The sequence below is a fragment of the Narcine bancroftii genome, chromosome 1 (assembly GCF_036971445.1).
Source record: "Narcine bancroftii isolate sNarBan1 chromosome 1, sNarBan1.hap1, whole genome shotgun sequence".
NCBI classification, from domain to species: Eukaryota; Metazoa; Chordata; class Chondrichthyes; order Torpediniformes; family Narcinidae; genus Narcine; species Narcine bancroftii.
In genome coordinates, this window is record NC_091469.1 from 487993199 (window position 1) to 488017139 (window position 23941).

General features: G+C 47.2%; 1 protein-coding gene across 1 annotated transcript in view; it reads left to right on the forward strand.

Moving 5' to 3' along the window:
* Nucleotides 1-23941, forward strand: part of LOC138751967 (uncharacterized) — a 115747-nt gene that overhangs the window by 84075 nt on the left and 7731 nt on the right. The window contains exons 19-26 of the mRNA XM_069915041.1: nt 1061-1117; nt 3072-3122; nt 4728-4829; nt 6447-6503; nt 8605-8655; nt 15050-15205; nt 17509-17574; nt 22926-23021. Coding sequence (XP_069771142.1) covers nt 1061-1117; nt 3072-3122; nt 4728-4829; nt 6447-6503; nt 8605-8655; nt 15050-15205; nt 17509-17574; nt 22926-23021 — 636 coding nt within the window. The remainder of the gene's footprint in view (nt 1-1060; nt 1118-3071; nt 3123-4727; nt 4830-6446; nt 6504-8604; nt 8656-15049; nt 15206-17508; nt 17575-22925; nt 23022-23941) is intronic.

Sequence of the window (23941 nt, forward strand, 5' to 3'; positions counted from 1 at the left end):
AAGACAGGAAGTGTTGTCATTTGACTGGGTTCAGACGAGGTTCCCAGGATGATTCTGGGAATGAAAGGATTATCATATAAGGAGCATTTGACGGCTCTTGGCCTGGACTCACTGGACTTTAGGAGAATGAGCGGAAATATAATGAACCATATTAAATGTTGAGATGTTGATTGTTTCCCATGGTGGGAGAGTCTGGAGCCTTTTTATGATGCAACTGTGTATTAAGGCAGCTCAACGAGAAAATGAAGGGGAGTTTACCTTTTACAGACAAGGCCTGTAAGGCTCATTCAGCATTGCCTTCATACTGAACATTGTCGAGACTTGTCTCCCAGAGCTGAGGGAGGCTGAGCGAGTGTTGCCATAGTGCCGCCCGTCTCCATGACATCAAATATACACGCCAGATGGGAAAGCGGCCTTTACCCAAAATGGCGACAGGAGGGCAGGTAAGAGCGCTGGTGAAGATCTGTTCAAGCAACCGTATGACTTGGGCCAATCTCTTGCTCAACCTTCACTGCCAAGGGCACACGACGGGATTTGAAATATCACAGGCTGACGGCAGCATTGGGCCCAACCCCTTTTCAGCCGCTTTCAACAGCCTTCCTTTTATGGAGTGGGCGGAACCTCCTTGCTCCACTTCCAAGTGTACCCGAAAGGCGGATCGGAATTTGCCTGCGGAATCTGCCCTCGGAGATTTTGAGATGGTGAGTGGAACGATGTAAAGATGGAGAATATCTGCCTCACATTCGCTTTTTTATCCTCTTCAAAAATGGCCTTAGGACAAGAGGGAACAACATCAGGATTGAAGAGATTCCATTTAGGAGAGAGATGCGGGGGAGGTCTGTGTGTGATTGGGCGATGGAAGGGAGAGGGGCGGAGGTTATGGTCTTGGTGCTTGTCAATGGGATCAGGCAGAATAAAAGACACGCACCGTTTGGATAGGCCAAAAGGCCTGTTCCTGTCCTGTAGTGTTTGATGGTTCTATAATCATCCCGTATTTACATTCTGGTGGTCTGGCCCTGGTTGTGACAGCCAATATCCTGTTTTGTCTTCCTGTTTGCAGGTGGGTTTCCAGCATTTGACCCAGCCGCCCCTATGGATGTGACCCAGAACTATCGACGTAAGTCCTGCCGAGAAAAAGCCTAATAATTATTGTGTCTGATGTTGAAAAGTTTTGGGATATGTTTACCATCCAGGATTGTTCCCATAAGAACAGTTCAGTCCATTCTATCAGGTGACCTGACAGAAGTTTATAAAATTATCAAAAGTATTGATGGTGTGGGCAGTCAGAATGGTTTCCCCAGGGTTAAAGTGGCATGTGGTTAAGATTGTGGGAGGGAGTTCAAGGGAGGCGTTCGAGATAAATCATTCCCCCTGAGCATGGCGGGCGCCTGGATCGGGCAGCCAGGAGTGGTGGTGAAGCAGAAACGATCGTCATGTTGAAGAGGTTTCTCAACAGACAAGGGGGTGGAGGGATATCAGGTAGAAACAGCAGAGGTTTAGATCGATTTGGGCATCGTGTTCAGCACAGATGTGTCAGCCGAGTGACTGGGCGAGACCAGGGATCGCTTTGTTGGGCACCTCAGTTCTGTCCGCCGCAATAGTGTGGACCTCCCAGTGGCCACACATTTCAATTCTCCACCCATTACCTTACTAACATGGTCCATGGTCTCGTGCACTGTCAGACTGAGACCACCCATAAATTGGAAGAACAACATCTCTTCTTCTGACTGGGCTCCTCCAACCAGATAGTTTTAATATCGACTTTTCTGGCTTTCGTTAAAACCCAAAACCACAGCCCCCCACCACCCCAGCTTCACCCGTCGTCTCTCCTTTCCCTGTCTCCTTTCACACAGACATGATAAATTCTACTGAGTCCATGATCACGTCCAACTAACACCTTTTGTTGCTCTGGATTCTTCCCCAATTGTTTGAAATTGGAGACTTTCTGACAAATCCTGTTTCTGCCTTTTCTGATGTTTCCTCAATGAGGTTCTCAGGCCTGAAACGTTGGCCAATATATCTTTGTCTCCTATAGACATTAAAGAGACCGACTGATTCCTGCAGCATTTTGGTGTTTTCACAGAGACGTGGCGCACTCCAACCTTCCTAACAACAGGGACCTCTCCAGCCCGTCAGATCCATGAGGAATAATGTCCTTTCATTCAGCTCTTTTCGCTTATCGTGGACACTTTTAGAGAATCAATGGGAGTGATCAAAGATAAATGAATGAATCTTACGAGAAACATTATTGATTCCCCACTGTACATCCACATGAGGGACTTTCTACAACATTTTCTTCGCCAACCAGCCAGCACGACTTTAAAACACGGGAGGAAACCAGAGCACCTGTGGAAACCAATCTGGTCCCAGGGAGAACATCAGACATCACACACACAGGGGTCTCTCTCTCCCTATCCCTCTGCCTCCTCTCCTCTACTACCCCCCCAGATTTTCATTCAGGCGCCTGCCTGCATTTTACTTCTACCTGATGAAGGGCGCAGTTTCAGAACGTTGGTTCCCCTTTGCTTCTTGTGGACGCCGCGTGACCTGCTGAGTTTCCCCAACATCTTTCTGTACTGGACAATACCCAATACAGGTACCTTCTCCGAATACCCGAAGTGATCCAGAATCTGAAACCTTTTGCATCCATGGTCCCATAAGGTAATGTGGGATGGAGTTTGGAAATCCTGATCGGAGAACGTGACGTAGAGGGTGTAGTCCGTGCATTACTGAGTGCAGATTTTTCAATCTACGTCCAAGTTAGTTAATCTGCGCAGATGTAGATATTTGTATTGTAATGTGAATGCCTGTATCTTTACGTCTGAGTGAATGATGTTCCAAAATCCAAAAAATTCCAAAATCGAAAACAGTTCTGTCCAATGATTTTCAGATAAGGGGTGCTCGACTGGTATTATTGAACAATATCAAAGACCAGGTTTCTGTTTGGAAACAGAACTCTGCAAACTATCAGTTTGGGGATGGAGTGGTGAGGACGTCTGAGGGACAAAGGGAGTTTGACCTGACGCATAACCCAGGGGGATAATAATTTCACTTCCTCTGCCTTTTAACAGCGATACCTGCAGTCAACTTCATTCCCGATGATTCAACTTGCAAATTTCCAGGTAAATTGTGGGTTTTGAGAAATAATTTCCTGCTGCTAAACAGCCTGATGGTAATGGGTCCGTGTTTAATTAGTTTTGTGGGTTTATGTCGGAGACGGGTGTTAGTGAAGGAACAAAAATAGGTTCAAAGGTTCAAGGATTCCTTTTATTATCACATAATAATCCATAAAAATGTTATGTACACGATATATTTCAACTTGTTTTCCTGGACGAAGTAGATGTGGCAAAGCTTTCCCCATGGTAAGGGAGTTAAGGACAAGGGGGAACTTCCTCAGGATGGAAAATCAGAGGAATTTCTTCAGCCAGAGGGTGGCAAACCCCTGGAATTTGCTGCCTCGGGCGGCTGTGGAGGCCAGGTCATTGGGGTTATTTAAGGCAGGGATTGATCAGTAACTGAATAGTAAAGGTTATGGGGAGATGGTGGGGGAGTGGGGCTGAGTGGGAAAATGGATCAGCTCATGATGGAATGGTGGGGCAGACTCAATGGGCTGAATGGCCTACTTCTACAACTATATTAGTAGCTCTCAATACTTTTGTTTCTATTCATGTACCAGTTACATAATCCATTACGAACCACAGAGCACAAATGATGTCCAATGTGGTAGGTGCTCTGTGGTTCGTAAGTGATTACCTACCGTGATATTTGAGGGGAAAAGAAAGGTTGAGAACCACTGTCCTATATCGTCTTTTGACTGCTGTAAAGAGTAAGAAAGAAAAGGAAAAGAGAGTCCCTTCAGAGTCACTGAGTGTCCGTGGATTCCCCTCCAGCGATCCCGCGACTTCACAATTCGATCCACTGACAACCCGAGCTCCAAATATGAACCTTTGACATGAACATGAAGCCTTCAGCATCCGAAGCCCTTTGGGAGCCCTTCTTGCCCTCAGTGCCCTCTCATATCCCAGTTCCGATACCTGGTTTCCTTGAGCCAGTCTCCAAAGGCCCGCAGCCCATGAAGTCTTTGACCTCAGGTCGCCCACAACTTGAAATCTATGGCAGTCCTTCAGCCGCTGAGCCCCTCGCTGGTCCGCCGCCCTGCTCACCTTCCCTATAGAGTTGTCTCCTATGCCTTTCTTTATCGGGGGAGGGGTACGGGGTTTACCCTGTTCCTGGGTCCCTACGTTGGGTCTGCTGCTCCCCCAGAGTCTGCAACCCTTCACGGTACATTGCCCAGCACAGGCGCCGCCATCTTGGGCACAGACCTGTGTGGTTGCAGGATGTTAAAATAAAACAATTGGCTCCTTTAACAGGTTGTTTAAGGCCTGTATGGAGCCGCCTGAACCAGTTCCTAGCAGTAGGGCACTGTGGAGCAGGGCTCCAATGCACCATTCACAGGAGCCCTGGTTCCCCTGCGGGTGCTGCGTGACCTGCTGTGTTTCTCCAGCATGTTTGTGTATTTCACCAGGATGCTCCCTGGGTTCGGCGGCACGTCCTGACCAACGTTCGATTGTGTAAAGTAGATGCCCGCGCTAAAGTAACAGACTTTACATTTCCTCTGACCGTGGAACATGTTTCCAGATCACTCGTCACCAACACAGAGACCCATGGTCCCGTACAGGAAAGGGACCTTCATTAATCCGGATTTGCATTGATTACTTCCCTGTCAGAAGCAGCGAGCAGCCCAAGGAAGGTGCCGAGACTCAACGAGAGCGAGAGGTCCCCGGGAAGGAGAAGACCTTGTGGCCCAGGCACCCGTCGACCACGCTCAGGTAACCGCAGCACTAAAAGTTTGGGGATGTTATCTCCCAGATCCTGATGTCCCTGTGATGAACCAGTGGCGAGATAACTCCGCATCATCGAGAAGAGGTTTACCAAGGTGTTGGAAGGAAAGGGTACTGTCATGCATTTTGGTCAAAGAAATAAACGCGGGCAGACAATTTTCAAAATGTGGAGTAAACTGAAAATTTCCAGATGTGAAGGAGGCTGGGAGAACTCGCACAAGATGGCCTGAAGGTCAACTTGCAGGGTGAGTCAGTGGTGAAGAAGGCAAATGCAAAGCTGGCGTTCGCTTCAGGAATGTAAGAGCAGGGATGTGATGTTGAGGCTGTAGCTCCATCAATTAGAGCTGACAGATCAGGTTGTGATTAATAGGCTTAATTGCTATAAATTACAGGCAGATATTGCATGATGCTGACCCGATTCCAAGGCTGTTCTGAGGGAAGAGATTGGGCGGGGCAACCTTTATTAGGGATCCTGGAGGGGGAGAAGTTACAGTAACGGGGGTGGGCTGACCAGTACGATGCCTGTAATACAGTGTTCCTGAGGAAACCTCATGGAGAATTGTGAGCAGTTTTGGGATCCTCATTTAAGACAGGGAAGCACTGACATTTGACCGGGTTCAGAGGAGGTTCCCAGGATGATTCCAGGAATGAAAGGATTATCATATGAGGAGCATTTGACGGCTCTTGGCCTGGACTCACTGGACTTTAGGAGAATGAGGGGAGATCTCACTGAAATATGTTGAACATTGAGATGTAGATTGTTTCCCATGGTGGGAGAGTCTGGAGCCCTTTTATGACGCAACCGCTTATTAAGGTGGCTCAACGAAAAAATGAAGGGGAGTTTACCTTTTACAGATAAGGCCTGTAAGGTTCCTCCAGTGTTGCCTTCATACTGAGCAGCGTTGGGACTCATCTCCCAGAGCTGAGGGAAGCCGGGCAAGAGTTTCCGTAGTGCCGCCCGGCTCCATGATGTCAAACAAACGCGCGGAGACGGGAAAGCAGACTACATCCGAAATGGCGACTGGAGGAAATCTGTTCAAGCAGCCTTAGGACTCGAGCCGATCTCCAGCTCAACGTTCATGGCCGAGTGCACAGACAGGATTTGAGATAACACGTTCCTGCGTTGCAGGCTAATGACAGCATAGGCCCGACCCCTTTGCAGCCGCTTTTATTGGCCTTGCCTTTATGGAGGGGGTGGAGCCACCTTGCTCCACTTCCAAATGTACCTGCGAGGTGGATCGGAGTTCGCCAGCGGAATCTGCCCTTGGAGCTTTTATGATGGTGAGTGGAACGATGTAAAGATGGAGAATATCTGCCTCTACATTAGCTTTTTTATCCTCTTAAAATATGGCATTAGGACATGAGGGAACAGCGTCAGGATTGAAGGGAGTCTGTTTAGAAGAGAGAGATGCGGGATGGGGAGTGGAGGGGCAGTGGCTATGGTCAGGGTGTTGGTCAATGGGATCAGGCAGAATAAAAGACTGGCATGACTGGATGGCCGAAAGGCCTATTCCTGTCCTGTAGTGTTTGATGGTTCTATAATCATCCCTTCTATACATTTTGGTGGTTTGGCCCTGGTTGTGACGACCAATATCCTGTTTGCAGGTGGGTTTCCAGCATTTGACCCAGCCATCCCTGTGGATCTGACCCAGAACTATCAACGTAAGTCCGCCAAGATAAAGCCTAATAATTATTGTGTTTGATGTTGAAAAGTTTTGGGATATGTTTATCGTCCAGAATTATTCCCATAAGAACAGTTTAGTCCATTCTATCAGGTGACCTGACAGAAGTTTATAAAATTATCAAAAGTATTGATGGTGTGGGCAGTCAGAATGGTTTCCCCAGGGTTAAAGTGGCGTACACGGGAGGACGTGTGTTATGGTGGGGGAGAAGGAGTTTAAGGGAGGCGTTCAAGATAAATATTTCACCCTGAGCGTGGCGGGCGCTTGGAACGGGCAGCCAGGAGTGGTGGTGGAAGCAGATACGATTGTCATGTTGAAGAGGTTTCTCGACAGACAAGGGGGGGTGGAGGGATATCAGGTAAAAGCAGCAGTGGTTTAGATCGATTTGGGCATCGTGTTCAGCACAGACGTGTCGGCCGAGTGACTGGGCGAGACCAGGGATTGCTTTGTTGGGCACCACGACTCTGTCTGCCACAATAGTGTGGATCTCCCAGTGGCCACCCATTTCAATTCTGCACCCCATTCCCTTACCAAGATGTCTGTCCATGGTCTCATGCACTGTCAGACTGAGAGCACCCGTAAATTGGAGGAACAACATCTCATCTTCCAACTGGGCCCCTCCAACTGGATGGTTTAAATATTAACTTCTCTGCCTTTCATTAAGACCCCAAACACCCCCCACTCTGGCTTTCCCCGTCATCTCTCCATTCCCTGTCTCCTTCCACACAGACATGATAAATTCTACCAAGTTCCTAATCATATCTAATTAACACCTTTTGTTGGTCTGGATTCCTCCCCCATTGTTTGAATTCGGGGACTTTCAGACAAATCCTGTTTCCGCCTTTTCTGATGTTTCCTCGATGAGGTTCTCAGGCCCGAAACGTTGTCCAATATATCTTTGACTTCTATAGACGCTAAAGAGACCAACTGACTCCTGCAGCATTTTGGTGTTTTCACAGAGACGTAGCACTCTCCAACCTTCCTATCAACAGGGACTTCTCCAGCCCATCAGGTCCATGAGGAATACTGTCCTTTCGATCAGCTCTTAATGTGGAGACTTTTAGTAAAACAATAGGAGTGATCAAAGATAAATGAATGAATCTTACGATAAACATTCCCTGCCATACATCCATATGAGGGAACTTGTACAACATTTCATTCGTCAATAAGCCAGCACGACTTTAAAACTCGGGAGGAAACCAGAGCACCTGCAGAAACAAATCTAGTCCCAGGGAGAACATCAAACATCACACACACAGGGATCTCACTCCCCCTATCCCTCTGCCTCCTCTCCTCCAGCTCCCCACCCCTTCCCTTCTCCATTCAGCGAGACACCTCCTCCCCATCACTTCCTAGAATCTTTCTCTTTGATCTTCCCACCTGTATCTACCAATGAGCTGTCAGCCTGTGCTCTTCCCCCAACTCCTTCCTTTTCTCCTCCACCTCACCCCCTCCCCAGCTTTTCGTCAGGCGCCTGCCTGCATTTTACTTCTACCTGACGAAGGGCGCAGGTTCGGAATATTGGTTCCCCTTTGCTTCCTGTGGACGCCGCGTGACCTGCTGAGTTTCCCCAACACCTTTGAGCACTGGGCAATACCCAATACAGGTACCTTCTGCGAATACCCGAAATGATCCACAATCCGAAACCTTTTGCGTCCGTGATCCCATAGGGTAATATGGGATGGAGTTTGGAAATCCTGATCGGAGAACGGGATGTAGCGGGTGTAGGCCGTGCATTACTGAGTGTAGATTTTTCAATCTACGTCCAAGTTAGTTAATCTGCGCAGATGTAGATATTTGTATTGTAATGTGAATGCCTGTATCTTTACGTCTGAGTGAATGATGTTCCAAAATCAAAAAAATTCCAAAATCGAAAACAGTTCTGTTCCGTGATTTTCAGATAAAGGGTGCTCGACTGGTATTATTGAACAATATCAAAGACCAGGTTTCTGTTTGGAAACAGAACTCTGCAAACTATCAGTTTGGGGATGGAGTGGTGAGGACGTCTGAGGGACAAAGGGAGTTTGACCTGACGCATAACCCAGGGGGATAATAATTTCACTTCCTCTGCCTTTTAACAGCGATACCTGCAGTAAACTTCATTCCCGATGATTCAACTTGCAAATTTCCAGGTAAATTGTGGGTTTCGAGAAATAATTTCCTGCTGCTAAACAGCCTGGTGGTAATGGGTCTGTGTTTAATTAGTTTTGTGGGTTTTTGGTGTTAGTGAAGGGACAAAAATAGGTTCAAAGGTTCAAGGATTCCTTTTATTATCACATAATAATCCATAAAAATGTCATGTACATGATATATTTCAACTGTATTTCTAGACGGAGTAGATGTGGCAAAGCTTTTCCCCATGGTAAGGGAGTCAAGGACAAGGGAGCACAATTTCAGAATTGAAGGGGGCTCATTTAAATCAGAGGAATTTATTCAGCCAGAGGGTGGTGAACCCCTGGAATTTGCTGCCATGGGCGGCTGTGAAGGCCAGGTCGTTGAGGGTATTTAAGGCAGGGATTGATCGGTATCTGAATAGTCAGGTGATTAAAATTTATGGGGAGATGGTGATGGAGTGGGGAGAATGGATCAGCTCATGATGGAATGATGGGGTAGACTCAATGGGCTGAATGGCATACTTCTACTACTATATCAGTGGTTCTCAATACTTTTCTTTCTACTCACGTACCAGTTACATAATCCCTTATGAACCACAGAGCACCAATGATATCCAATGTGGTAGGTGCTCTGTGGTTTGTAAGGGATTACCTGGTATTTAAGGGGAAAAGAAAGGTTGAGAACACTGTCCTATATCTTATCTTATGGTGTTATTTATGATCTTTTGCCTGCTGTAAAGAGTAAGAAAGAAAAGGAAAAGAGAGTCCCTTCAATGTGTTTGCCCATGGCCCTATGCACCGCCAAACTGAGGCCACAGCAAAACTGGAGGAACAACGCTTCCAAGGGATATCATTTTTAGCAGGATCGAGTTCAAGAGTAGAGAGGTCATGTAGGCGCCATGGAGAGGGAACAGAGGAGGTTTACCAGGATGTTGCCTGGATTAGAAAATAAGTTTCATGAGGCAAGGTTAGCAGAGCTGGGGCTCTTCTCTTTGGAGTGTAGAAGGATGAGAGGAGACTTAATAGAGGTCTGCAAGATTATGAGAGGCATAGATAGGGTGGACGGACAACACCTGTCCCAGGACAGGAATGGAAAACATCAGGGGATATGTGTACAAAGTGAAGGGAGGGAAGTTTAGGGGAGACATCAGGGGTATGTTTTCAATGCAGAGAATTGTGAGTGCCTGGAATGCCTTGCCAGGGGTGGTGGTGGAGGCTGGAACATTAGAGGCATTTAAGAGACTCTTAGTCAGTCATCTGGTATTAATTTTGAGCTAGTCATATGGATTCAACAGTGGCTGGAAGGGAGATGCCAGAGAGTCGTTGTGGATAACTGTTTGTCAGGTTGAAGGCCGGTGACTAGTGGTGTGCCTCATGGATCTGTATTGGGTCCCTTGCTGTTTGTCATTTACAGTAATGATCTGGATGATGGTGGTGGGGGGGTAAAGTGTTAGTAAATATCCAGATGTTACTAAAATAGGTGGAATTGTGGATAATGAAGAGGGGTTTCAAAGATTGCAGAGGGATTTGGACGCTTAGAAGAGTGGGCTGAAAGATGGCAGATGGAGTTTAATGCTGAGAAGTGTGAAGTGCTTCATATTGGTAGGAATAATCAAAACAGGACATACGTAGTAAATGGGAGGGCATTGAGGAATGTAGAGGAGCAGAAAGATCTAGAAATAATGGTTCATCATTCCCTGAAGGTAGAACCTCATGTGGATAGGGTGGTGAAGAAGGCTTTGAGAATGCTGGCCTTTATAAATCAAAGCATAGAATATAGGAGTTGGGAAGTGACGTTGAGACTGTTCAAAGCATTGGTGAGGCTAAATTTGGAATACCGTATGCAGTTCTGGTCAACGAATTATAGAAAGGATATTAACAAGGTAGGGAGGGAGCAGAGAAGATTTACGAAAATGTTACCACGGTTTCATCATCCAGATTACAAAGAAAGATTGAGCAGATTAGGTCTTTATTCCTTGGAGCGTAGAAGGTTGAGGGGGGATTTGATAGAGGTATTTAAGATTATGAGGGGGATAGATGGAGTTGACGTGGATAGGTTTTTTCCATTGAGAGTAGGAGAGATTGAAACAAGAGGTCATGAGTTAAGAGTTAAGGGGGAAAAGTTTAGAAGGAACTTGAGGGGGAACTTCTTCACTCAGAGAGTGGTGGCTGTGTGGAATTAATTTCTGGGAGAAGTAGTGGTGGCAGGGTCCATTTTGTCATTTAAGGAAAAATTGGATAGGAATATGGATGGGAGGGGATGGAAGGTTATGAGCAAGGTGCAGGTAGATGGGACTAGAGGAGAGTACTTGGTTCAGTGTGGTCTAAAAGGGCCGAGATGGCCTGTTTCCAAGCTGTAACTGTTATATTGTTATAAGGATGGAAGAAAAATAGAAGGTTACGGGGTAGGGTGGGTTTAGAATTTTTTTTTAAGGAATATATGTGTCGGCACAACATCGAGAGCCGAAGGGCCTGTACTCTGCTGTAGTGTTCAATGTTCTAACACCTTATGTTCTGTCTCAGCCTTCTCCAACCAGATGGCATTAACATCGACTTCTTTGATTTTCATTCAGCCACTTCCTGTTCTCCCCCTATTCCCTATCCCCTCTGTCACCTTTCCTCCAGCTCTCTCCCCTTTCCTCCCCATTCAGAGACTCATCCCCCCTCCCCTATCACTTCCCACCTTTTTGCTCTCTGCCCTCCCACCCGCATCCACTTGCCTGTGGATATGCACTCTTCCCCCCCCCCCCCAACCCCACCATTTTATTGAGATGTCTGCCTGCTTTTTGCTCACACGTTGATGATGAAGGCCCCAGGCCTGAAATGTTGCTTATGTAAAGGGAAATGTTCCATTACTGTCACGTGATACTATATTGAGAATGTAACATACATGAAATTCTTTACCTCTGTCTACCTCCTACATAAAGAATGCTGCGTAACCTGCTGAGTTTAACCAGCACTCGCTTGTAAGCTGCAATCCCAGCGTTGGGATCTGGAAGTTATCGTGAGGGACTAGAAAAACTGGGCCTGTTTTCCTTAGAGTGCAGGAGATTGAGAGGGGGGATCTTATTAAAGATCTGTAAAATCATGAGGTCCTTCAATACGGTCAATAGGGACTATTCCCCAGAGTAGGTGAATCTAAAGCCCCTTTCACACCTGCCAGCATCCCAGGAATCAAACGCCAATCGGCCTTTAATGTGTCTGGTGTGAAAGCAAAATCTGCTCAACGCCAGCGTCAGATGATGTCATCCCACGCCGGGGATTGTTGGCCTTGACCCCTGGCACAATACCTGGTGTCTGCAGACACCGGCATTGGGATCAGGCAAGAGTGAAAGGGGCAATTCCACTGCAGGCACTTCCTATTAAAGGTAGAACAGACCAAACACAGGGGATAGAAAGTGTGAAACCGTTCAGTGTCCCGGTTAGGAGTGGTCCAGTGTGAAAGGCCAAAGCCCCATTCCTATCCTGGGACACTGGACGGCCGATTTACTGGGATGCAAGTGTGAAAGGGACTAGAGATGAGAGGGCATAACTATAACATAGAACATTCCATCACGTTCAGCCCCTTCAGTCTTCGATGATATGCTGATTTAAAACTAGACCCTCCCTACCTCATAACCCTCTATTTTTCTTCCATCCACGTGTTGGTCTAAGAGAATCTTAAATGACCCTAATGTTTCAGAATCCACCCCACGCCCTCGGCGAGGCATTCCAGGCACCCACAGCTCTCTGTGTGGAAAAAAAAACTTACTTACCCCTAACGTCTCCCCTAAACTTTCCTCCCTTCATTTTGGGGCAGCATGGTTGGCGCAATGCTGTTACAGCGCCAGCGATTGGGACTGGGGTTCAAATCCTGCACTATCCGTAGGACTTTCTACATTCTCCCCATGTCTGCATGGATTTTCCCTGGGGTTCCGGTTTCCTCCCACCATTTGAAACATACAGGGGGGTCGTAGGTCAAATAGGTCTTGTTGGAGCCGCAGACTGTCTGGAGCTGTTCTAGGAGGGTCATGTCGTTTGAGTCATACAGGTTTGTAAGTGCTTTGTTCAGCCTGGTCAAAGCCCTTGTGGTTCAAACAAGAGGAGAGCATTGCTGTTTAATGTTTCACTTGGAATAAAGGAAACAAAAAGGAACTCTGTGATGACCTGAAAGAAAGAGTTTATCATCTGGAGAACCATGAAGGGGCAAGTTTTGTCAGCAAGACACTGAAGTGGCTGATGGAAATAAATCTGTTGTGGGTGTCCTGGAACAACAAATCTCTCTCTGAAAACCGACAAGAACCTTCCTGAGCAGTAACCATTTACCTTTCAAGCACCAAAGCCTGGTGAACTTCATAAATGTTAAATTCTGTGCACAGTATAAGAATTGCCTGCAACCAGTGAACTTGGAGGAGTGAGAAGTGAGATTGGATTGTAAACCAAAGAACTTTTCTGAACTTACACACACATTACAGACACATGCGCTTAGAATTAGAAGGGGGTTAAGTTAGGTTAAGTAAGTTAATAGATAAGTTAAAGTTTGATTCTGTTTTCATGTTTAAAGATAATTAAAAGCAACTTTTGTTTAAGTAACCATTTGTCTTGGTGAATATCTACTGCTGCTGGGTACTGGGTCCTCTGGGTTTGTAACACTTGGATTGGAAAATGTCTTATGAGGCAAGGCTAGCAAAGCTGGGACTTTCTCTCTGGAGCGAAGAAGGATGAGAGGAGACTTGGTGGAGGTCGACAAGATTCTGAGAGACATCGATAAGCTCAGTGCCTGTTTCCTAAGGGAGGGAGTAGCAAACACAAAGTGAAGGGAGGGAAGTTTAGGGGAGACATCAGGGGTACATTTTTTACACAGAGAATTGTGGGTGCCTGGAATGCCTTGTCGGGGATGGTGGTGGAGGCTGAAACATGAGGGGCAGCTTGACCACTAACTATGGTTAGTGTGAGCAGTTCCTTTGGTCATTCAGCGTTCTCATTGCCCGTGGGAAGAAGTTGTTCCCCAGCCTGGTGGTGCTGGTTCTGATCTCCTGTATCTCTTCCCTGAAGGGAGCAGCTGAAAGTTACTTTGGGCAGGGTGGAGAGGGTCCTCAATGATTTTGCTCGCCCTCTTTAGATAACAATCCTGGTAGATCATGTCAATGGGGAGGTTGGGGTGGGTGGGGGGGGGGGGGGGGGGAAGAGACTCCAGTGATTCTTTCTGCCACTCTTATGGTCCTGTGGATTGACCTCCAATCCATTTCTCTGCAGCAACCATAGTGGAAAGTATGGAAAAATCTCATCTAGCCTGTCTGAGATGCAGTGCAAGGACATGGGACCACCCCGACTGTGGTTCTGCGACACCATCCTCACAGTGGCCACTCCTCCCCAGGCAAGAGGTCTTCACAGTGGAGCCAGGATGTGGCCTGGTGCTGCAGCCCTTCTTGCGATAACCTTTCCAGGATAACCTCTCTCCCAATTGAGATTGGGGTGAATGACCACTTGGGAGAGTCAAGGGGCCAAAGGCACCCTAGCTCAATGTCACCGAAACCAAGGAGCTGGTTGTTGAGTTCAGGAACGATCATAACGCCGTGTACAAATTTGCCGCTGATACCACGGTAGTGGGCTGTATAAAGGAAGGGGATGAGTCAGCTTACAGGAGGGAGATTGAAAACTTGGCTGAATAATGCACCAACAATGGCCTCGCACCAAAACTAAGGAGCTGATTGTTATCTTCAGGAAGGGAAAGCCAGAGGGATAAAATCCAGCGATCGTTGGGGGATCAGAGGTGGAGAGGATGAGCACATACAAGTTCTTGGGAGTCACGATCTCAGAGCATCTGTCCTGGACCCAACACACCAATGGCAGCGTGAAGAAAGCCGTCAGTGTCTCTACTTCCTCAGGAGTTTGTGGAGGTTTGATATGAAATCAGAAACCCTAGCAAATTTCTACAGAGGTGTGGTGGAAAGTGCGCTGACTTCAATGCCCCCGAGTGACACAGGCCAAGATATTATGGGTAAAACCCTCCTCACCATCGAGAACATCTACAGGGAACGTTACCGTCGGAGAGCAACAGCAATCATCGAGGATCCACACCACCCAGTACATGCTCTGTTCTCGCTGCTGCCAACAAGAAAGAGGTATCGGTGCCACCAGACTCGCACCCACCAGGTTCAGGTATAGCTGCTCCCCCTCCACCATCAGACCCCTCAACAACAAACTCAATCCGGGACTCATTTAAGGACTCTGACTTGTGAAATTTATTTAATATTGAATATTTCTGTATTGCAGAGTCTGTTTGTTTACATTTCTTATTTGTTTATATGTGTACATTGAGCCATTAAGTGGTAATTCAGCCTGGCCCGCAGGAAAAAGGAATCTCAGGGTTGTATGTGATGTTATGTGTGTCCCCTGACAATAAATCCTGTTTCCTTTTGATTCCCGGCAGTCCCGAGAAGTCCAGCAAAGTGGCTTGATGCCACTACCCAGGACATCCCTGCAATGCTGTCAGCACCACCAGTTCCTGACGCCCACCGATCACCACCCGCAGCAGGAACTTGCCCCATCAGGCTTGCAAGCCACACATCCATGGCACAGAGTGCAGGTTTGTCAGTCAAGGGCCAAGTTCGAGGGCTACCTGACGAAGGCCTCCAGGTTGATTCAGTGGTAAAGAAGGTGACTGTTAGCATTCATGTAGAGAGGAATAGGATTTAAGAGCAGGGATGTGCTGTTGAGACTTTATAAAGCACTGGTGAGGCCTCACTTGGAGAACAGGAGTGGTTTTCAAACTTTACCTTTCCACTCACATCCCACTTTAACTAATTCCTATGCCATCGGTGCTCTGTGATTAGTAAGGGATTGCTTAAGGTGGGATGTGAGTGGGAAGGGAAGGTTGAAAATCACTGCTCTAGACCCAATTGTTACTGAAATATTTTGCTTGAGGAAAATTGTCTTTGGCCATTTCCTTTGGAGTTCTGAAACCGTGCACATAACGAGTCAATGAGGGACGATTCAAACAGTGATTCTCAACCTTTTTCTTCCCATCCACATACAACCTTGAGTATTTCCTATGCCATAGGTGTTCTGTGATTTGTAAGGGATTGGTTAAGATGGTCTGTGAGTGGAATGTTGAGAACCACTGTTTGAATCGTCCCTCATGGACTCGCTATGTGCACGGTTTCAGAACTCCAAAGGAAATGGGCCATTGGCAATTTTTCTCAAGCAAAATATTTCAGTAACAATTGGGTCAAGAGCAGTGATTCTCAACCTTCCCTTCCCACTCACATCCCACGTTAAGAATCCCTTACTAATCACAGAGCACCAATGGCATAGGAATTAGTTAAAGTGGGATGTGAGTGAGAAGAAAAAGATTGAGAACCACTTGAGAATGGAGTACATAATCGGGCTCTTTATTTTTAGTAAAAATGTGCTGTCATTGGAGACGGTTCAGGGAAAATTTACAAGAATGAATCCTGGAATGAATGGATTAGCATGTGAGGAACGTTTGGCAGCTCTTGGACGGCACTCCTTTGAGTTCAGAACAACGATGGGGGGACCTCGTAGAAGCATTTTGAATATTGGAAGGCCTGGACAGAGTAGATTTTGCAAAGTTGTTTCCCTTGGTAGGGGAGTCAAGGAAAAGAGGGCATGACTTCAGGATTAGAGGGCTCCTTATCCCAGGAAGGATGTGCTGGTGTTGGAGAGGATTCAGGGAAGATTCACAAGAATGATTCCTGGAATGAAAGGATAAGCCCATGAGGGTTTTGATGGTTCTTGGACTGTACTCCTCAGATACAACCCTGCATCCTATCTATATCCTGTTGTAACCTACAACAACCTTTTACACTATCCACAACCTTCGTATCATCCACAGACTTACTGACCCATCCCTCTGCTCTTTCGTCCAGTCAATTTTATAAAAATCACAAAGAGTAGGGGTTCCAGGACAGACCCTTGCAATGTCCACTCGTCACCGACCTCCAGGCAGAATACTTTACATCCACTACCATTCTCTGCTTTCTACAGGCAAGCCAATTCTGAATCCACACGGCCAAGGTTCCACTGATCCCATCCCTCATGACTTTCTGGATGAGTTTCTCATTGGGGACCTTGTCACATGCCTTACTAAAATCCATGTCGACCACATCTACCCGCTACCCTCATCAATTTCTATTGTTACCTCCTCAAAAAACTCAATTAGACTCGTGAGGCAGGACCTTCCCTTCACAAAGCCCTGTTCACTAACCCTGAGAAGACTGGACTTCTCCAAATGCTTGTAAATGCTCGTAAATAGGGAGGCCCTGTCGTTGCTGTGGGGAGATGGGTGTAGGAAGTTGTGGGTGATACCGGGAGGGGAAGGGCTCTCCCATTAGACTGGAGCATTGCCTGTCATTGTGTACTCAGTGAGGGGCTCGAGGAGGTTCTAGCTCAAAGGTGCAGAACGATGGACTGGGGGAGGGTCTCGAGAAGATCCCAGCTCAGAGGAGGGTGCAGCGAGGGCTTGGGGAGGGGCTCGGGGGGTGGGAGTGTTCCCAGCTACTTGGTGCCCAGCGGGGGCTCAGGGGCCTCAGTTCCATTACGACCTATTGAGAGCTTGGGGAGGGGCTCGTGGAGGGGGTGGGCAGTGCTCCCTGCCTCCTGGTAGCCAGCAATGGACTTAGGTAGGGGTATGGGGAGAGGACCAAGGAGGTCCCAAATTCCTGGTTCCTGGCAAGGGTCTTGCCCCTCAAGGAGCTGGGAAACCACTTGACATTTGCTCAGAGTCAGATAACCTGTCCCAGGCAGGTCACCCCCAAGTCTCTGCCGCTTGAACCATTGCTGTTTCCATCTTGCTCTGTTCTCTCTCTCTCTCTCTCTCCCCCCCTCTCATCCCCTCTCTCCACCCACCCCCCCCCCCCCACCCCTCAGCAGCAACAGCTCCAGGGCCCAGTCTGATGCCTGAACCACAGCTGACTGACGGGAGAGAATCTAAAGGTGAGCGCCATGCAAGCTGACAGCTCAGTGTGGGTGGGGAAGGGTTACAGAAGCAGAGATGGGGGGGTTGAGATTGGGCATCATGTTTCATCTGTCACTCAAGGTCTTCCCGCAGGTTGATAGGACAGTTAAGAAGCCTATGGGAGGCTGGGCTTCATTAATAGGGGGATTGAGTTTAAGAGTAGAGAGATCATGTGGCAACTCTTCAAATCTCTGGTGTGACCACAATTAGAGTATTGTGTTCAGTTCTGATCACTTCATTATAGGAAGGATGTGGAAGCTGTGGAGAGGGGGGCAGAGGAGATTTACCAGGATGTTACCTGTATTGGGAAACAAATCTTATGAGGCAAGGTTAACAGAGTTGGGGCTTTTCAATTTGGAGCATAGAAGAATGAGAGGAGAACTTAACAGAGGGTCCACAAGATTATGAGAGGCATAGATAAGGTAAATGTTTGGGCACTGAAGAGTGCAGTAGAACAGACGGATCTGGAAGTACAGATACATAATCCCCTGAAAGTGGCGTCACAGGTGGACAGGGTTGTAAAGAGAGCTTTTGGCATCTTGGCCTTCATATATCAAAGTATTGAGTACAGGAGCTGGGATGTTATGGTAAAGTTGTACAAGACATTGATGAGGCCAATTTTGGAGTATTGTGTGCAGTTTTGGTCACCAAACTACAGGAAAGATATTAATAAGATAGAAAGAGGGCGGAAAAGATTTACTGGGATGTTACCTGGACGTCGGGATCTGAGTTACAGGGAAAGGCTAAACAGGTTAGGACTTTAATCCCTGGAGCGTAGAAGAATGAGGGGAGATTTGAAATTGAAATTGAAGGGCTAGACAGGATAAATATAAATAGGCTTTTTCTACTGAGGGTAGGTGAGATACAAACCAGAGAACATGGGGTAAGGGTGAAAGTGGAAAAGTTTAGGTAGATCACAAGGGGGAACTTCTTCACATAGGGAGTGGTGGGAGTGTCGAACGAGCTGCCAGCTGAAGTGGTGAATGTGGGCTCAATTTTAACATTTAAGAAGAATTTGAGCAAATTTATGGACTGGGGGCAGGTCAGTGGGACTAGGCAAAAAAAAAATGGTTTGGCCCAGGCTAGAAGGGCCAAAGGGGCCTGTTTCTGTGCTGTAATGTACTATGGTTCTATGGTAGACAACCAGCACCTCTGTTCCCATGGAAGGAGTAGCAAAGACCAGAAGACGTCTGTGTGTTTTTACAATGGTCACAGAGTCTGCAGACTTTCGTGTTTCATTCCATTCCAGATCAACCAACATCTCCACCTTCTTCAAAAAAATCTGTCTTCCCATCGATCACCCTCAACTTGGCCCTTACCTGCATCTCCTCGATTTCCCGCACATCTGCCCAGGCCCCCCTGCCTCCAGACGCAACAAAAATAGGGTTCCCCTTGTCCTCTCCGATCACCCCACCAGCCTCCTCATCCAACACATTATCTTCCGCAATTTCCACCACCTAAAACATGATCCCACCCACCTGACAAGTCTTCCCTTCTTCTCCCCTCTCTGACTTCCACAGGAACCACTACTTCTGTGACTCCCTCATCTACTCCTCCCTGCCTCCCAATCGCCCTCTTGGCACTTACCCCGTGATGGTAAGAGATGCTTCACCTACCCCCACACGTCCTCCTTCACCGCCAGTCGTAGCCCCAGACAGTCCTTCCCAGTGAAACTGCAACTGGTTCTTCTGTTGTGATCTCCTCTATGTCGGATGGGAGATCAGTTCGTTGAGGACCTCGGCTCCATCCTCTGATATGGTGGGGACATCCCAGTGGTCACCCATTTCAATTCTGTGCCATACTCCCACACCATGTCTGCCCATGGACAGCCAGAACCTGTTTCCCAGGGCAGGATCAGGAAACACATGGGAGGGGTAAGTTTTTTTTTACACAGAGAGTAATCTTATCAACCTCTATCAAGTCTCCTCTCATCCTTCTAAGGTTCAAAGTGAAAAGTCCCAGCTCTGCCAATCTTGCCTCTTAAGACTTGTTTCCCAAATCCAGGCAACATCCTGGTCAATCTCCTCTGCACCCTCTCCATAGCTTCCACATCCTTCCTGTAATGAGGTGACCAGAACTGAACACAATACTCCAAGTGTGGTCTCACCAGAGATTTGTGGAGTTGTGACATGACCTCTCTACTCCTGAATTCAATCCTCCTATTAATGAAGCCCAGCATTCCATCGGCCTTCTTAACTATCTTATCTATCTGTGCGGCGACCTTGAGAGATCCATGGATTTGAATCCCAAGATCCCTCTGTTCTTCCACACTCTTAAATAATCGACCATCAAACCTGTTCTCAGCCTCTGGTTTGTCCTTCCAAAATGCATCACCTCACATTTATCCTGATTGAACTCCATTTGCCATTTTTCTGCCCAACTCTGCATCCTGTCTGTATCCTTTTGTCACCTTTGACAATCTTCAGCTCCATTCACATCTCCTCCAACCTTCATGTCATCCACAAACACTGACTCATCTTTCCACCTCTTTATCCAGGTCATTTATAAAAATCACACAGAGCAGGGTCCCAGAACAGATCCCTGCGACCCTTCCACCTGTCACTGACCTCCAGATAGAATACTTTCCATCCACTACTGCTCTCTGCTTTCTTCCTACAACCCAATTTTTATCCAACATATCCCATGTCTCATGACCTTCTGAATGAGTGTCTTGTGAGGGACCTTGTCAAATACCTTGCTAAAATCCATGTCGACCACATCTATCCCCGACCCTCATCAATCTTTTTTGTTACCTCCTCAAAAATCTCAACCAGGCTCGTGAGGCACGACCTTCCCTTCACAAAGCCCTGCTGACTATCCTTGAGTAGACTGCACTTCTCCAAATGCTCATAGATCCTATCCTTAAGAATTCTCTCCATTAGTTTACACCCCACTGACATAAGACTCACCGGTCTATAATTCCCAGGATTTTCCTTATTTCCTTTTTTAAACAAGGGGACTACATTTTCCATTCTTCAATCCTCCGGCATCTCCCCCATGGCCAAAGAGGACTCAAAGATCATAGCTACTGCTCCACTTATCTCTTCCCACAGCAGCCTGGGTATATCACATCCGGCCCCAGGGAGTTATCAATCTTGATGTTTTTAAGAAGATCTAACACTTCCTCTTCTTTAATCTCCACATTGTCCAGCACACAAACCTGTTTAATTTTGACCTCACCCAGATCAAGGTCCTTTTCTCTTGTGAATACTGACACAAAGTATTCATTTAGGACCTCCCCAACTTCCTCTGCCTCCAGGCACATGTTGCCTCCTTTATCCTTTAGCAGCCCCCACCTTTATTCTCATCATCCTTCTGTTATTCACATAGAACACCTTGGGATTCTCCTTAATCCTACATGCCAGGGCCTTCTCATGCCCCCTTTGAGCTCTCCTAAGTTCTTTCTTAAGCTCCTTCCTGGCTACCATATACTTTTCCTCCGCCCTTCCTGTTTCCTGTATCTAATATAACCTTCCTTCTTCCTCTTGACTAATTGCCTCACCTGTTTTGTCATCCATGGTTCCCTTTTCCTAACATCTTTTCCTTGTCCCAGTGGGACAAACCTGTCCTGAACCCAGCACAACTGGTCCCTAAACTTCCCCTACATTACTTCTGTGCTTTCACCCTTAAACATTCATTTCCAATTTCCTCTCACTAGTTCCTGCCTCATCCCTCCATAATTAGCCCTTCCCCAGTCAAGCACTTTCCCATTTTGACTGTTTTTATCCTTTTCCATAGCTATGTTGAAGCTCAGGGAGTTGCGGTCACTCTCACCAAAATGTTCCCCCACGGAGAGGGCCGTCACCTGACCAGGTTCAGTGCCCAGAAGCAGATCCAGTTCGGCCTCTCCTCTCGTCAGCTGGTCCACATATTGTGTCAGGAATTTTTCTTGCATACACCTGACAAATTCAGCCCCATCTATCCCTTGCAGTCAGTAGGTGCCAGTCAATATTAGGGAAGTTGAAATCACCCATAACTACAACCATGTATTTCCTGCACCATTCCAAAATCTGCCTGCTTATCTGCTCCTCTGTGTCCTGAGGGTTATTTGGGGGCCTACAGGCTATTCCCATCACAGTGATGGCTCCCTTCCTATTTCTGACTTCCACCCAGACCGGCTCAGCGTCCTCCCTTTCTGTAGCCCTGATACTGTCTCTGACCAGTAATGCTACTCCCGCCCCCCACCCCCCCAACCTCCCATGCTATTACTTTTAAAACACCTAAACCCCGACCCAATCTGGCCCATCCTCCAGCCAAGTTTCTGTAACAACTACTACATCGTAGTTCCACGTACTGATCCACGCTCGAAGTTCATCCCCTTTATTCCTAATACTCCTAGTGTTGAAATAGACACATTTCAACTTCTCTAACTGGCGAACTTTACATGTTGACCCCGCCTGCCCTTCCTCACCAACTCAGAGCTCATAGCATCATGCTTTTGACCTTCTACCCTAATCTCTGCCCTCACATTCTGGTTCCCACCCCCTGCTAAACTAGTTATGTATCTTTGCTTTGTGCAAATTACTGCCTGACCTGCTGACTTTCTCCAGCACTTATTGTGTATTAAGCAGTTAGTATTGGGACATATTTCATTAAAATCAGTGTGGGTTCGATTTTAAGATTTACCTCTTCAACATGTGAACAGCTGCCATTAGTCACCTGCTCACCTGCCTCCCCCCCGGAGAAGCAAATCTAATCGAATTGATAATTTGAGTGTTTTTCACTCTGGATGGTAAAACTCAAAACTTTATACCAAGAATATAATTGCTGGTTACAGAGTCATGCAACGTGGGAACAGGCCCTTCAGCTGATACCATCATAAATGTCCCACCCCGCTAATCCCACATCCTATCCATGTATCCGTCCTAACGTTTCTCAAATATTGCAATACCAGAGGGTGGGGAATCTTCAGATGTTGGTTGTGGAGTCTCTGTGTGTATTTGAGGCAGAGATTGATAGGTTCTTGACCAGCCAGGGCATCAAAGGACATGGGGATAAGCCGAGCAGTGGGGTGAGTGGGAAAATGGATCAGCTCATGATGGGACAGCAGGACAGACTCGATGGGATGAATAGCCGAGTTCATCTCCGATGTCTTCTGGTCTTAGAACCTGCCTCAACCACAATGTCCGGCAGCCCGTTCCTCACACCCACCACCTTCTGTGTAAAAAAAAAAAAGTTACCCCTAAGGTTCCCACCCTCCCCCCCCCCACTGTAAATCCTACGTCTGCTGGTTACCAATTCCCCTCCATTGGGCAAAATACTGTGTTTTCACCCCCAACCTACTCCCCTCGTGATTTTGAATACAGGGTTTCCTCGTTCATTTCCTCAGGACAAAGTTTAAAGAGACGGGGCTTTGGAGGAGGACAAGGGTTACTGACCCCACCACGACCAGGGCTGCGTGCGTTAGGAATGGAGCCACTGCACGGTACGACTGGACATGGAATCCGGGGCCAGAGCGGCAGATCCCTTCGTTCTACCGTACTCCTCAGTGTGTCTTTTCTTGATTTGTCCCTCCAAAATGCAACACCTCACACTTGTCTGCATTAAATTCCATCTGCCATTTTACCATATCCCTCTACAAGCTTTGAAAGCCCTTCTCGCTGTCCACAATGCCTCCAATCTTAGTGTCATCTGCAAACTTGCTGATCCAATTTACCACATTATCATCCAGCTCATTGATATAGACAACAAACAACAATGGTCCCAGCATTGATCACTCAGGCCCACCACTCGTCACGGGCCTCCAGTCTGAGAGACATCATCTACCAGTACCCTCTGGCTTCTCCCGTCCAACCATTGTAGAATCCAGTTCACCACTTCACCATGAATACTGAGCACCTGAACCTTCTTGACCAACCTTCCATGAGGGACATTCTCAAAGGCCTTACTAAAGTCCATGTAGACAACATCCACAGCCTTTCCTTCATCAACTTTCCTGGTAACCTCCTTCTGAAACTATCAGATTGGCTAAACATGACCTACCATGCCCAAGGCCATGCTGACAATCCCTAATAATTTCCTGGCCATCCAAATACTCACATAGCCAATCTCTTAGACACTTTGCAAGATCCCACTACCCGACTATTTTCATTCCACACACCACCGACATGTCTGTCCATGGCCTCATGCACTGCTAAAGAGAGGCTAGCAGTAAACTGGAGGACCAGCACCTGGTATTTAGTTTGGCCACTTCTCGACTAGACGGCATTAACATCGATCTCCAATTTCCATTAAACCCTTCTCCCGAGTCTCTCTCTTTCCTTATATCTCTGCCTCCTTGTCTCCAGCTCCCTACCCCCTTCCCTTCCCTCCTGTCAGAGAGCTGCCCTCTCCCCCCACCACCTC